We start from the raw sequence: 14,554 nt of genomic DNA, 5'->3' as shown, positions 1-14,554 counted from the left end.
TAGAGATAAGAGACAAAAACAGACTAAAAAAATAAATTAAAAATGTTTAAAAGCGATATAAAGCCCCGCGAAATAGCGAAAGATTTTTTTTTTAATATTTTTTTGTAAGAAATCTCAGAATAGTTAAAGGTACACTTTGTCAAATTTGTAGATAAAAGTCCATAAAACAGCTCTACGTTCTCACTTTCTGTTAAAGCAGTTTATCGTATCGAAATCGAATTCAATATTTATTTGCGGCGAAAACACTAATAATCTAATATTTCAAAAATATTCTTTCTATAAATCTCAGTTATTGTAACGTCTTTTGGTTCATACAGCGGTAAATTTCTCAATATGTATTCGATCCGAGTTAAACTTACATTTATCAGAGAATTTAATATACATTTGAGCGATCAGAAAAATTTAGATGGAAGTTGTAAGCACCTTTGACCACTGTAAGATTTATAACGATGTTTCGTAGTAAAGTTATTTGCAGTAGGAAGAATGAGCTGTTCGAAACCTTGAGTTGGCAGCTGGAAACTTTGAATGATTTTTTTTCTCAAAACTGTGTTTTACAAACTTTCGTCCATCGTATCTCAAAAACGGCTTTACCGGATGACTTGAAATTTGTAGGGTACACTCAGATCTTCTCGATCTATTTACTGATCGTAGAAAAAAATTCTAAAACATCCATAACAAACAGGCCATCACATGGGATGACCAAAGGGGTCAATGGAATAAATTAAAGAAATTTTTAGGAAATGTTATTTTAACTACAGTACAATTTATTTGATATCTATATTTTTTCCTGGATTTTTTTATCTCGAAAGCAGTTTTAACTAATTTGAATTAAAATTTTAATATTTTTAACAATTATCATAGACTGGCTTTAAACTAGTCAACATTATATGAAATGGGAGAACTAATATGTATATAATATATGAGAATAATCTCTACAAATATTCTGAAGAATACATTCCTATTGAAAGGCACTTGCAGCTTTAGAATTTACCCAATGACTTAACGTGTAACAAACGTCATAAGTACATTTCGCAACCTAAGCTATTGATTTATCGATTGTTTTGCGCTGAGGAATGTGCCGATTCGTCACTAATTAGCGGCAGAAGCTTAAGTACAGACTCGCATATAACTATAAAATGTGTACAATATATTGCAGAACTGATTAAGGTTTATGGAGGGGCTTCAAAGGTCAAGTTGAAAAAAATGCTTAATTTTAAATTTTAGCGATGGAAAAGTGTTAAAAAAAAGTGTTTGAAAAAAAGACTCACCATCAAGTAATTGTCCTGCTGGCAGTGAACCAGGCACCGTTGGCGGTGGTATAGGTGAAATTGGTGCAGTAAATGGTTGTTGCTGCTGCAATTGTAGTAGTTGTTCACTCTGCTCGGCAGCCTCATTCTCTTGTATGGGCGATTGTACAGGAGCCAGTGTTGCCGATTTCTTTTCTTGATTCAAAGCGTTGGCGAGAATTTCATTAGATTTTTTATCGGTGAGATTATGTTGTACACGTTTGTTTTTCAAGTGGTGCGGGGTGTCACTGCGGTAAATATAAAAAAAGAAAATATAATATTAAGAAGTTTATATTAAGTTATAATTGTACTATAATGAGCACTTCAACTAATTACAGCAATTAATTACAACAAAAGTGTCATTGGAAACACATATTATAAAAACAAGGCACCCCCTTACCGTCTGTGCAATTTCATTGGCCGCTTGTAGAAGTCATCATCTTCGCCTTCAACTTGAAAGCCTACACGCCTTTCCGCATCATCCTGTAAATTAACAGCAGAAATGTTAAAATATAAAATGTTATTGGTATGCGATTTCGAAATGTTATTTTATCAGCATGAAACGGTTAACAGTTAATAAAAAAATAAATTCGAATGGTTTATGTCCACACTTACAAAGTCTTCCTCTTCTTCATCGCCGGTAACGCTGCCCGCTGCTGCAGCCACCCCTACAGCGGCATTGCCATGTTCGGGCGCAACACTCGCAATCGGTTCATGTACTGTTACGGCATTAACAGCGGACTGTTGTTGCTGTCCGCCCGCTGTCTGTGGAGCGAATGAAATCGCTGTTGTTGGCGTTTTCGGCGAAACCGGCTGTTGTTGATGATTCTCATAGATGGGTTTTGTCTCGGCTATATTCTCAACTATGGTGGAATTAGCGCCGATTCTGGCTGTGCCGCTAACAGCGAACTTTGCTGAAGCCTGTAAATACAAATGGTGAATGTTCAAAAGTTTAGCTGTGTTGAAAGTTTAGCGATTGAGTTGAAAACCAAAAGCACAAAGCACAAAACTTAACTTAATCTGGTAGTAAAAACAGTTAACTCACTTCTTCAGAGACTGTATCCAAATTGCCTTCATCCGGTCGACTGCGATCTTTGGCAAATAGTTTGTGCGCCTTTGCCTTCAACTCCTTGGGATGTGGTGTATTTTGTCGGACAAACGGTGTGTCCTTCTCCTGTGTGGATTCTTCGGAGAATTTAACGGAATGTGTACGTGAAGCTTCACGCTCCTCCCAGCCATCGGAGTCGGTTTCAAGTTCGCGTGCTAGGATTATAAGAGAGAATGTTAGTAAACGAGATATTTCAATAGGAACTTCTATATATGCAGATAATAACGGGTGATTTTTTTGAGGTTAGGATTTTCATGCATTAGTATTTGACAGATCACGTGGGATTTCAGACATGGTGTCAAAGAGAAAGATGCTCAGTATGCTTTGACATTTCATCATGAATAGACTTACTAACGAGCAACGCTTGCAAATCATTGAATTTTATTACCAAAATCAGTGTTCGGTTCGAAATGTGAAATCCGCTTTTTTATCGACAAATTTTGTTCAGCGATGAGGCTCATTTCTGGTTGAATGGCTACGTAAATAAGCAAAATTGCCGCATTTGGGGTGAAGAGCAACCAGAAGCCGTTCAAGAACTGCCCATGCATCCCGAAAAATGCACTGTTTGGTGTGGTTTGTACGCTGGTGGAATCATTGGACCGTATTTTTTCAAAGATGCTGTTGGACGCAACGTTACGGTGAATGGCGATCGCTATCGTTCGATGCTAACAAACTTTTTGTTGCCAAAAATGGAAGAACTGAACTTGGTTGACATGTGGTTTCAACAAGATGGCGCTACATGCCACACAGCTCGCGATTCTATGGCCATTTTGAGGGAAAACTTCGGAGAACAATTCATCTCAAGAAATGGACCCGTAAGTTGGCCACCAAGATCATGCGATTTAACGCCTTTAGACTATTTTTTGTGGGGCTACGTCAAGTCTAAAGTCTACAGAAATAAGCCAGCAACTATTCCAGCTTTGGAAGACAACATTTCCGAAGAAATTCGGGCTATTCCGGCCGAAATGCTCGAAAAAGTTGCCCAAAATTGGACTTTCCGAATGGACCACCTAAGACGCAGCCGCGGTCAACATTTAAATGAAATTATCTTCAAAAAGTAAATGTCATGAACCAATCTAACGTTTCAAATAAAGAACCGATGAGATTTTGCAAATTTTATGCGTTTTTTTTTTTTTTTTAAAGTTATCAAGCTCTTAAAAAATCACCCTTTAGTTATGGGAATTCGAATTTATCTTTTCTTGGTTAAATACAATAATAATATTAATTTTTTTTTATATGCAGAGCATGCGTAAGCTGCGCTATTGTACAGCTTAAACACTCTATATGTTATATATATTTATGTGAAATCTATTTTAAGCGGAGTATATACTACTTTGTTAGCATTAATTCTTAGTCTTGCAATACATGTAGCAACTTTCGTTAACGGCATTCTATTTGAATATGTGATTGGTTATTGTTATGGGTCATATAGTGTTATAAAATAGTTATTCTATATAATATATATTTGTTATTTAATAAATTCCGTTATTCGCATATTTTCACAAGCATTGCTAATTATGGATATTATAGGTTATGTATATAATATATGTATATAACTATTTAATATATGACATTATTAAATTGTGAATAATCAAAGGCTACACTATCAGCGCTTTCAGCACGTTCCAAAAACTTTTAAGCTATTTTTAATAGTGGAAAAACGGAAACTTAATTAATGAAAAAAATATAAAAAATAACTACAGTTAAAGTAAAAAATTAAGCAGTTGATTAAATTACTGGGAGAAGCCGTCAAACAAAAACTTCGAAATCAAAGCCGAATCATTCTTAATTCAATACACTAAGAATATAGCCAGATTTAATAAAATCTTAATATATTTACTGCTATTTTTGCGATTAAATGAGCGAAATGCCGAAGATTATACTTCGTGCAAGTATTTGTCAGGACAACGAACAGAAACGAAAATTTAACGTTCTCGAACAAAACGTTGTACTAACCGGAACCTCTTTTTCAATAGCCTTTTTTGACATATCACGCGTTCATTCACGTTCTGGAAAGAATGTGTTTCGCGCGCTTCGCTCAAGTTATGGTCAACATAATCGGCCTACTGGGCGTACTATTCGCAACACCATCACCCGGCTTGAGACCCAGTATTCATTATTGGATAATATTCGACCGAAAAGACCACGCCCAATCCGCAGTGAAGAAAATATAGCAACCGCAGCGTAATCGGTCCATGTTTCTTCAAAAATGATGCCGGTGAGAACATATCCGTCGATGGCTGCCGTTATCGCGCCATAATAACCGACTTTTTGATGCCTGAAATTGAAGCTCGTGATCTCGACGACTTTTGGTTTCAACAAGACGACGCCACTTCCCACACATAGCATCAATCAACGGATTTATTGAGCTAACACTTCGGTGAGCAGATAATTTTAAGTTTTGGGCCACCAAGATCATGTGATATCACACCGTTAGACACCAGGCCTTGAAGCAAAACATCACGCGTGTCATTCGCCAATTACCAGTCGAAATGCTCGAACGAGTCATCGAAAAATGGACTCAACAGTTGGACCATCTGCGACTTAGGCGCAGCCAAAATTTTAAAGAGATAATCTTTAAAAAATAAATTCTAAATAATGTTATTTCGAATGATAATAAACATTTCCTACTAAATTTGAATTTTCTGTGTTTTTATTTTTCTTTAAAAAAGTAGGGAACCTCGAAATGGATCACCCTTTAATATGTTCGTATTAAAAATTAAAAATTCATAATAATTTGTTTGTTGCCTTATTGACATCCACGAAGCAACTTCGCCATTGCAACATACAAAATTCTTCAAAAATAGTAACTTCAAACCAGCATTTGCATAAATTAATACAATTTTGATAAACACTGCGAGATAAACACACATTCTTTCGAAAAAACCGTAACACTTGTACGAGTAAATTCCAAAGTAACACTTGTGCTAACTAAAGAAAATCGCGTTCGGCTATATAATAGATATACTAGATGGATGTATGAAAATTGTTGTGACCTATTGTTCTACTTCTAAATTTTTTTTTTATTATTCAATTAAATTATGCGTTACTCACGGCACTCTCTTGGTGCTTGAATGAAGATTTATGTAAATATTATTATTATGCATAGCGTGAATAAACTGTTACCACCGCCCATATAATATGTATTAATATGAACGCACATACCTAAGCAATGACAACAAAAATTAACACACACATACATACATACATATGTATATAGGTGTACACGTATGTAGATCGAAGGTTGACGGTGTTTCGGTTAAGACAGCGCATATGTATTTAGTTGGTATATAAGTGCCTAAGTATGCATGTGTAAGTACATAGACTAAATAGCTACTATGTAATAACAACAATTGTAATAGCATACGAGACCTAACTTAACGTAGATAATTTGAGCTTAAAAAAATATTATTACTTATATATTATATATGTACATATGTATCTATAAGATATGACCGCTTGTCATTTGCACAATAGCACCAAGTCTAGACTCTAAATACGAATAGCTGTGCAAAGTAAAACCGTCTAAACAAAAATTCATAATTTACACAGTAAGAAGAGTGTAAGGGATAATCGTGATAATTGAAAAATTAAATAGTAGGCAAATGTATGCTAAAAATCTTAGCACGACTAGGTTACAATGTATTCAGAAAATACAGAAAATTCTTGAAATTGCACCCCTCTTAAGTGCACGCCACTGCTTGAACTAGAACTAGACGTGTAGAAAATAATAGAAAGAAGAGCGCACGTAAAATGTCGCTGTATATAATTTATTATCAATTAACAACTGGGGAAAATGTTTTGGATAAATATTTATTAGGTGAAGCCAGAGTCTATACTATATGCACTGCCTTTGGCATGACACTGCTTGGTGTGCCACTAAGTCGTTGCAACTAACTACCTTCTTAATTCATGTATAAGCGCATTTAATAACAGTTGCGAAGCGCTGAATACATATATATATTTGTTTAAATATCACTAAAAATTGTTTTTGCTGCTGTTAATTTGCTTCAGATAGATACACAAACGAGAACAAGTTTAAACTACGTTTTGTAAAATGTATTTTATATAATTAAATATATTAGAACTGAATTAAATACATTAGATTGCTCCGGAAATCCCACCTTAAAATTTAAACTTGAAATATAGAACTGAATATGCATGTAGCCCGATCTACAATGAGATTTGCTCCTTAAAACCTAACTTGATATTTTTACAAAACGGTGGGTTGTACCAAGAACGAAGGCAATTACTTCATACTAGTACTTATACTAAGTCGTACTCGATCCGAACTGTGAAAAACAATGCAAATGCAGTCGATTTAAACCTTTTTAGAGTAAGATCCCTAAAACCTATGCAAAATGGAATCAAAAATGTCGAAAGGAGATGGTAGCACATTTTAGAAAATGATTCGATGATAATGAAGTAGATTCCATACTCAGTAAAGATATAGTTTTCAACTTTTATATGAAGCTAATTTACTAAAATAGAGAATGATTTTCAAGTCAGTCACTCCTCATTTACTTATTTTTAACCCAAACATTGGTTCGTTCACTAGATTATTTCGTTTGATGCCAACAGCTGATCTTTTTGAATTTTTTCGCAGCCAACTTCACACATAACCGCTTTACCGTTATATATTAGAACAGCTGATATAGTAAGAAAGAATTTTTTGTAAAGTTTTGGAATATATTTTGTTCGGTACGCTATCTATAGAAGCTTTTATTTTAATAATTTTAATTTTAATAAAAACTGTTATAAAAAATATCCGAGAGCACAAAATTCATAGCAACATAAATCTAACCTCAAAATTGCTGTGGAATGCACCGTCATGCAGGTTCATTTAATCTATGTACATATGTACAAAGTAGAATTCATGTGAGCAGTGAGTAAATTTTCGAAGCTTATCGCTCTTCCATCATTTTTGGTAATCCCTCGAGTGTTACGACTCACTACAATTCAATGGTAAAGATAAGAAATGTTCAACTAGACCTTCAGCCATCGATGATAACCTATTTTGGTGACCAATATTTTGAATGATTAATTTCATATCTAATAATTTTTACTATGAAATTCCATTCAGAAAATAAATGTCCATACCATATTCATTATCATTTATATAAGTACTACATACATATATACATACATGGTATTTCAGTAGTGATATTTTTAAAGCAAGTGACCACCACCTAACAGGTGCTAACTGAATCTAAAAAACTGATTAGCCTGCAAAAACGTGCTTAGTTGAAGATTATTTACTTTTCATAAATTTAAATTATAGATTTCTAAGAAAGAAAGTTTTCAAACAAAATATAATACAAATTACACGCTTCAAAAACTGAACGGAAGTACTAAACAAGGTCGGTGACAGAGCAACGAAGAAAATGAAAAAAGGTTTTTGCCTTGACAAAAGCTACAAAAGAACAAGTTTCCAGCTTAAGACAACACATTCATGATGGTTAAGTTTCTTCTGTTGTTTTCTTTTTTTGCTTTGATTTACATAAAAACATAATTAACGTCATTAATCTGTGTTACATGATGTTTCCGCTTTTGAGTTGATTTTGCGTCGTCTCTATTCTGATATTCTTTTTGAACACCGTCTAACGAACAACCTCAAACTATTTTATGATCTGAAAATTTTTAATGAAATCACACAATTTGCGCTAGGCAACGCCCTTTTTTTCCAACAAAACTTACGTCACTCACGCAAAACGAGTTCGGTTGTCTAAAACACCGCTCTGTAGTCTAAGCACCGCTCGCAACGATCAGCTGTTGGTTCTAAATATCTAGAGTCGCTGGCGAATTTATGGTCACTAATTCTACACAGCAAAAGACTGAAGCAGCAAATCATAACGCAGCCGCTTAATTGGCACGACATTATCATAAATAACTGTGGTAGCCGAGTTCATAACATAAATGTACGCTTTCAGACATATTTGTTATAAATTATCGTTATAAGCGTCTTTATATGGCACAAAACCGAGTGAGAATTCAAATTAGCTTATGGCGCGCGTATGCAAAGTCATTTACTCGTATAAGACCAGTAGGAACCCATTTCCGGTAAATTGTCTATACATACATAGCACATACACTGCTGGATATGTAGGTCAAATAGGTGAATTAATTGTATAAAAGAATAATAAATTGATGTACTGGCATGATTCAAGCATATACTCGATAAATATGAGTAAATTTGAGACCTAAATACCCCGAGATAATATGTGTGTAGTGAACGTGGAGAGACCGTCTACAACTATCACTTCTCAATGATACAATTACCAAGCTGTTAATTTGATGGCCAAGCGTATAGTTAAACATACTCGTATGTGTACCATATGCATATGTGTATATATAAATATGTAAAAATATTATTAATTACTTTATTATGTATGCATATCGAAATTGCCTGAAACTGTTAATTTTTATAACTGAAAATTAAACTAATGTGTCTGACTTAATTGTACACCTATAAAAAAGTATATAAACTATACGTGTGGCTATTAGTTGCGGTAAATTTATATAAATATATTACAAAAAATATTTCTTATTAGTAGTAGTAAGCATTTCAGACAGCCTATTAATTTAGACAATTAGCTAATTGTCTCAAAATGTTTATGCAATTAGCTAATTTAAAAAAAATGTATAGTAAAAATTTTAATTATTCGTTTCAGACAGCCTATTAATTTAGTCAATTAGCTAATGTTCACTAAATTAGTATGCAATTAGCTAATTAAAAAAAAATATATAGTAAAAATTGTTATTATTCGATTTAGACTTAATATGCTGTCTATTAATTGCGGTAAATTTATATAAATATATTACAAAAAATTTTTCTTATTAGTAGTAGTAAGCATTTCAGACAGCCTATTAATTTAGACAATTAGCTAATTGTCTCAAAATGTTTATGCAATTAGCTAATTTAAAAAATATGTATAGTAAAAATTTTAATTATTCGTTTCAGACAGCCTATTAATTTAGTCAATTAGCTAATTTTCACTAAATTAGTATGCAATTAGCTAATTAAAAAATATATAGTAAAAATTGTTATTATTCGTTTCAGACAGTCTATTAATTGAGTCTATTAGCTAATGTTCACTAAATTAGTATGCAATCAGCTAATTTAAAAAAATATATAGTAAAAATTGTTATTATTCGCTTCAGACAGCCTATTAATTGAGTCAATTAGCTAATTTTCACTAAATTAGTATGCAATTAGCTAATTGAAAAAAAATAAAAGTTTTTATTATTATTCATTTCAATTGAATGATTGATTATCATCTTTTTTATAATTTTTATATCTCCAATTAATAAAACGAAGTGATTTATGTGCGAAAATAAATCTTATATAAGCAAAAATAATACAAAATCTATAAAATAATAAATTAGATTATAAAAAAGATTAAAATAATGCAAAATAAAAGCACAAGCGGTAAAAATATATATTTTTTAATTACTTCATTAGCATTTAATTGTTATTAGTTGCTATTCAATCAGAGAAAAATATTTTTCAATCATGAAATTATGGTTTAGTCTCTCTACTATTCAAGCTATTTATTTTTTATAAAATTCGATTTGGTATTCAACTAGCTTTGTTAAGGGTTCGGCTATGCATTAATACTACTTTTATTAATTTTATTGTTTATTATACGCATACAATAAATATATGTTTGTAAAGTTATTGGAAAGCGTTACTCAAACATTAAATGATTTATCTGCATATAGTATATGTATACAATATATATTGTAAGTTCAATTTTATAATGCAAATGCGGTTAATTGATATACAACTTCACAACTTTTAATTTTTTTTTAATTTTAATTGATATTATGGCTATGTGGTTCGAGCAACAAAGATCAACAAATAATAAAAATAAACAAATTACGCAATCACATGGCGGCAAACCTTTTTGTTGGTAAATGTGGAACTCCGACGAATCGAATTTTTCGCTCGATCTATACAGTAGACCCGGTGGGTAGTCTTTAAACACACAAATGAATATTATTAACAAAGGTGCGTGTGTGAATACTTAAGAGGTTTAAATGTTTATATTGTTTAGTTTAATAAATTAATATTTTTTTAATATGTATTGAAAATAATGTTTTATTTGCGATTTTCTTTAAGTGTTCGGCACGCTGAACCTTTCCATTAAAATTTAAATTTTTTTTTTTTTGAGTTTTATAAAGAAATTTTTAATAATTGTTTTAAACTTTTTGAAAAAAAAACTTAAAAATTTCAAAAACAATAATTTTGAAAATATTGCATTTACTACTAAATAACCAAAAATTGCTCGAATCAACTTTTTATAAGAATTTAACTACAAAAACAACTTTATTAAGTTATGTTTGTAAGCTGTGGCATGGCCGCGTGCATATACTTTTCATTTAAGGCCGCCAAAATACAAAAGAAAAACCCAAAACCAACCAACTACACGACCGCCAATTTATAAAACCTTACATAATGACTCTAGTTAAAAGCGCTGCATGTTTGTTTGTGTAAATTTACAAATTATATTATTAACTTATTTTAATAAGCATTCCAATGTTTGTACATAAATTCCGTGCGTTTGTGCTTATACGAAAATTTTTCGCTTATTTCATATCTTTAGTGAGGCGCAAATAATTAGATTTCTTAACTTTACTTTATGTTATCGTTAGAGATATGGTGGATACGATCGATGTGTTGTTATCTTGGGTGCCTGTGTATATATTTTAAGGTGGGTGTGTGTGTCCACGTGTACAAAAACAAAACCTGGTATGCGCTTTGTGCCTATTCTTGGCAACGCAACGCAATAAAACAGGTTAAAAATGTGGTAAACAAAAGCCTTAAAGCATAGATAACGGAGAGCGAGCGCGCACGACGGACGGCTAACGCTAACGCCGCGAAAACCTGTACGATTCAATCATTTCTGACAATAGAATACGAACAACAAAATGCTAAGGCAATAGCATTGCTAATTTGCCACTACACCACTCACGTCATCGCACACAACAACAACAACAACGAGACTGCCTTAACCTTACAAAAATATATATTTATATAAAGAAGAGGAAGAAAATTTTCGCGCACTTAAACAAAAATTTTCCACCAATAATCATAATTTCGTAAATGTATTGCATATATAGTATGTACTATAAGCTTTTGTAAACAAACCGCATAAAATACGTATTGAAACTCACCTGGTGTAATCGGTTGATATTCTTGTTGTGGCAGTAGGAAGCATGTCAGTACCTAAGCAGCAATTAACGGAAAGTAAAAACAAACAGAACAAACAATTATATTAGTTAATCATTTACAAATGCAACAACAACAACAAAACGGGTTATATTTGAACCGAACCAAACCGAAATACACAAGCGAAATTCGAAATGAAAACAAAAAGCGGAAAATATGTAAAATGTAAATATTAAGAAATAACTGTGTGTTTGTATGTAAGTTAGCCGATGCTTTGGGTAATGAGGCTGCAACAAAAGCGCCAAGTGGGCAGCGACAAGGCGTAACTACTTCACGTAATTACGTTTGGCACGCGCATGCAGCAACACAAACCAATGTAAACGGCAGAAAGAAACTAACTCACGACACATCTTTGAGCTCTTCAAGTATACATATGTATGTATATACATACACACACAAATATATATATACAAATACAAATATCTGTGTGTAATCACCACTTATCCATCATTCGCCGCTATGTGTGCGCTTGTGTATTTTGGCTTAAAACGTCGGCACATCGCATAAAATACTCGTCAGTACACTCACCTGTTCACCTGTTGCCTCATCGGTGTCCGGCTGGAACGTTAGCAGCGGTTGTGCCTGATTTTCCGATAACCAAACCGCTTTCAGCTGCAAATTCACCAAAGTGTATGGCAAGTACTGCAACTGATTGCCGGACACGTCCAGCACATGCAACACCGTACAGTTGCCCAACTCTGGCGGCAGTCGCTTCAATTTGTTATCGCGCAAACTTAAAACGCCCAAATTTGCACAATTCCCTATCTCGGCAGGTAAGTGTTCCAGCGCATTGCGATCCACGTTCAGGTTGCTCAATTTGGTCATTTGCCCGATCGATACGGGTAATTCTGATAAGAAGTTTTCGGTCAATATCAGCTCTTGCATGCTTTCGCAACTGGAAAGAGATAAGCACAAAACGCCAATGGGTTTATAAATAGTTCAATAATAGTGTAATACAATAAATGTGTGTATACTAGGTAAATATGTATGCACGAGTACGTGTGTTTGCATAGCGGAAAATAGATAACAATTGCGGTTAGTCAACCACGAAACCCCGTAGTAGACTGAACAAATCAAGCAAGGTGACGTCAGCGCCACTGACGTACTTGTACTTGTGTATATTCAGAATGCAGCACCTAACCAGAACTAGAGTGCAATAGCAAAACCGAATATTTATGGCTGCGCAGTATAATTGCATACACACAAATACTGTATAATGCCAATATCATTAACGGTGATTTTAGTTTCTAAAAAATATATGTATGTATTTCGAAAATGTACTCACCATCCCATAGTCGGATTCAGTTTCTGCAAACGATTCTGATCGAGTTTGAGTATAGTCAGTCTGCTCAATTTGGCAATCCCATCGGGCAGAGACTCAAGCAGATTCTGCGCCAGATCCAAATCAGTTAAGTTGACGAGGCCACCGATTTCATTTGGTAATTTCTCCAGCCTAAAATATAGAAAATATTGACATAAATATATACTCAGTTAGTGGTTCGAACAATCTAGCGAGAAATAGTTATTCGAAACATACCGATTTTCGGAAACGTCAAGATATGTCAAATTGGTTAGTAGTCCAATTTCAGGTGGCAGTCTTTCTAACTGATTATGATCGAGCCAGAGCTCGTGCAGACCGGGCAAGTAGCCCAAATATGGTGGCAGTTCTTCAATTTCATTGTCGCCCAAATCTAAACGTTTAAGCTTCGTCAATTGTCGTATCGATTCGGGTAAATGTTTCAAGAGATTTTCGCGCAACTCCAATGATTCCAATTGTGTTAAGCTGGAATTGAAATGGTAATATTATTAAGATCTGTAGTGTTTGAGCTTTCATTTCAAAATAAATAAAAATATTTAAAGTTCAAAACGCTGAGCTGAACGTTGAGCGCACGAAATGAATATAAACATTTTAGATTCAAGCATTTTGAAGATAAATCTTATCTAATAATTTATAACAACATTGACAATTTTTTCATGTTCAAAATACATTTTACTAAACTAAACAGTTATTGTTATCAAAAATAAAAGTGTCAATGTCATATCTACAAATTGAAGAAGTCACTTTTCGACTATGACAATGTCATATAGGTGTCAATATCCTTCAAAAATTATCGATAACAATCAACTTTGCGTTTAATAAATATATTGTTTGGTGAAAAACAACAACAAAATTTAAAGTGAATATTTAAAAAAGCTTACCATCCAAAATCAACTGGTAATGTAGTAAGTGACATATCGTTTAAACCTAAAACTGTTAAATTTTTGAGTTGAGAAAATCCTGCTGGTAGTTTTGGAATCGGATTTGAGCTGAAATCAGCAACCTGAAGGTTTTGCAGGTGTTTGATGTCATCAGGAATGTCTGGAATATCTGTAAAAGAGAAGATAATTATACAAATTAGTAACAGTAAATTAACGGTAAATTTGAAAAAATTAAATAAAATCGATCTATATAAATTTAATAATATTTCGAAGTATTTTTTAAGCTACCAGTTTGAATAAAAGAATTACAATCTTTAAATAGCAGTGCTTCCACTTATTTCCATAATCTTTAAACTACAGATTGACTCTTTAATTTAGTCTTCATATCCAACCTTTAAATATTTAAGCTCGTAGCACACAAAGGACACATGTACGCGGAAAGTAAACCATTTAGTTCACCTCACTGAATAATTTTGCTAAATTCGGTAGCTATGCCGAAATTTTCTATTTTTATACAAAGGGATTTAAGCGTGAGTTTGTGTGTGAAAAGCCCATGATAATATTGTGACCAAACACTACCTCCTATGTACATTTATATATATTAATAAATATATATAGACGCGCTTAAGTAGATAGTTTAACCGCGGAAATCAATAAATTATCGATATTTTGTGTTAAATACTCATAGATTTTTAAGTAAATTTCGAGGGAACTAGTGATTCTGATAAT

The 14,554-nt window shown here is 33.1% G+C and overlaps 1 protein-coding gene across 23 annotated transcripts in view; it reads right to left on the bottom strand.

The window, feature by feature from the left end:
• Nucleotides 1–14,554, bottom strand: part of LOC105220499 (protein lap4) — a 124,721-nt gene that overhangs the window by 77,322 nt on the left and 32,845 nt on the right. For 21 of the 23 annotated variants that reach the window (XM_054225319.1, XM_054225311.1, XM_054225325.1 and 18 more), the window contains exons 4-13: nucleotides 13,826–13,994; nucleotides 13,164–13,409; nucleotides 12,912–13,079; nucleotides 12,155–12,521; nucleotides 11,572–11,623; nucleotides 10,298–10,372; nucleotides 2,332–2,549; nucleotides 1,902–2,207; nucleotides 1,687–1,769; nucleotides 1,269–1,534 (exon numbers count right to left, since the gene is read on the bottom strand). In XM_054225319.1, coding sequence (XP_054081294.1) covers nucleotides 1,269–1,534; nucleotides 1,687–1,769; nucleotides 1,902–2,207; nucleotides 2,332–2,549; nucleotides 10,298–10,372; nucleotides 11,572–11,623; nucleotides 12,155–12,521; nucleotides 12,912–13,079; nucleotides 13,164–13,409; nucleotides 13,826–13,994 — 1,950 coding nt within the window. The remainder of the gene's footprint in view (nucleotides 1–1,268; nucleotides 1,535–1,686; nucleotides 1,770–1,901; nucleotides 2,208–2,331; nucleotides 2,550–10,297; nucleotides 10,373–11,571; nucleotides 11,624–12,154; nucleotides 12,522–12,911; nucleotides 13,080–13,163; nucleotides 13,410–13,825; nucleotides 13,995–14,554) is intronic. The other 2 variants (XM_054225327.1, XM_029044322.2) reach the window with 1 other exon arrangement.

This window comes from Zeugodacus cucurbitae, chromosome 2, assembly GCF_028554725.1.
Source record: "Zeugodacus cucurbitae isolate PBARC_wt_2022May chromosome 2, idZeuCucr1.2, whole genome shotgun sequence".
Taxonomy (NCBI): Eukaryota; Metazoa; Arthropoda; class Insecta; order Diptera; family Tephritidae; genus Zeugodacus; species Zeugodacus cucurbitae.
The sequence above is the reverse complement of the archived record's forward strand: the minus strand, read 5'-3'. Positions and strand labels throughout refer to the sequence as shown.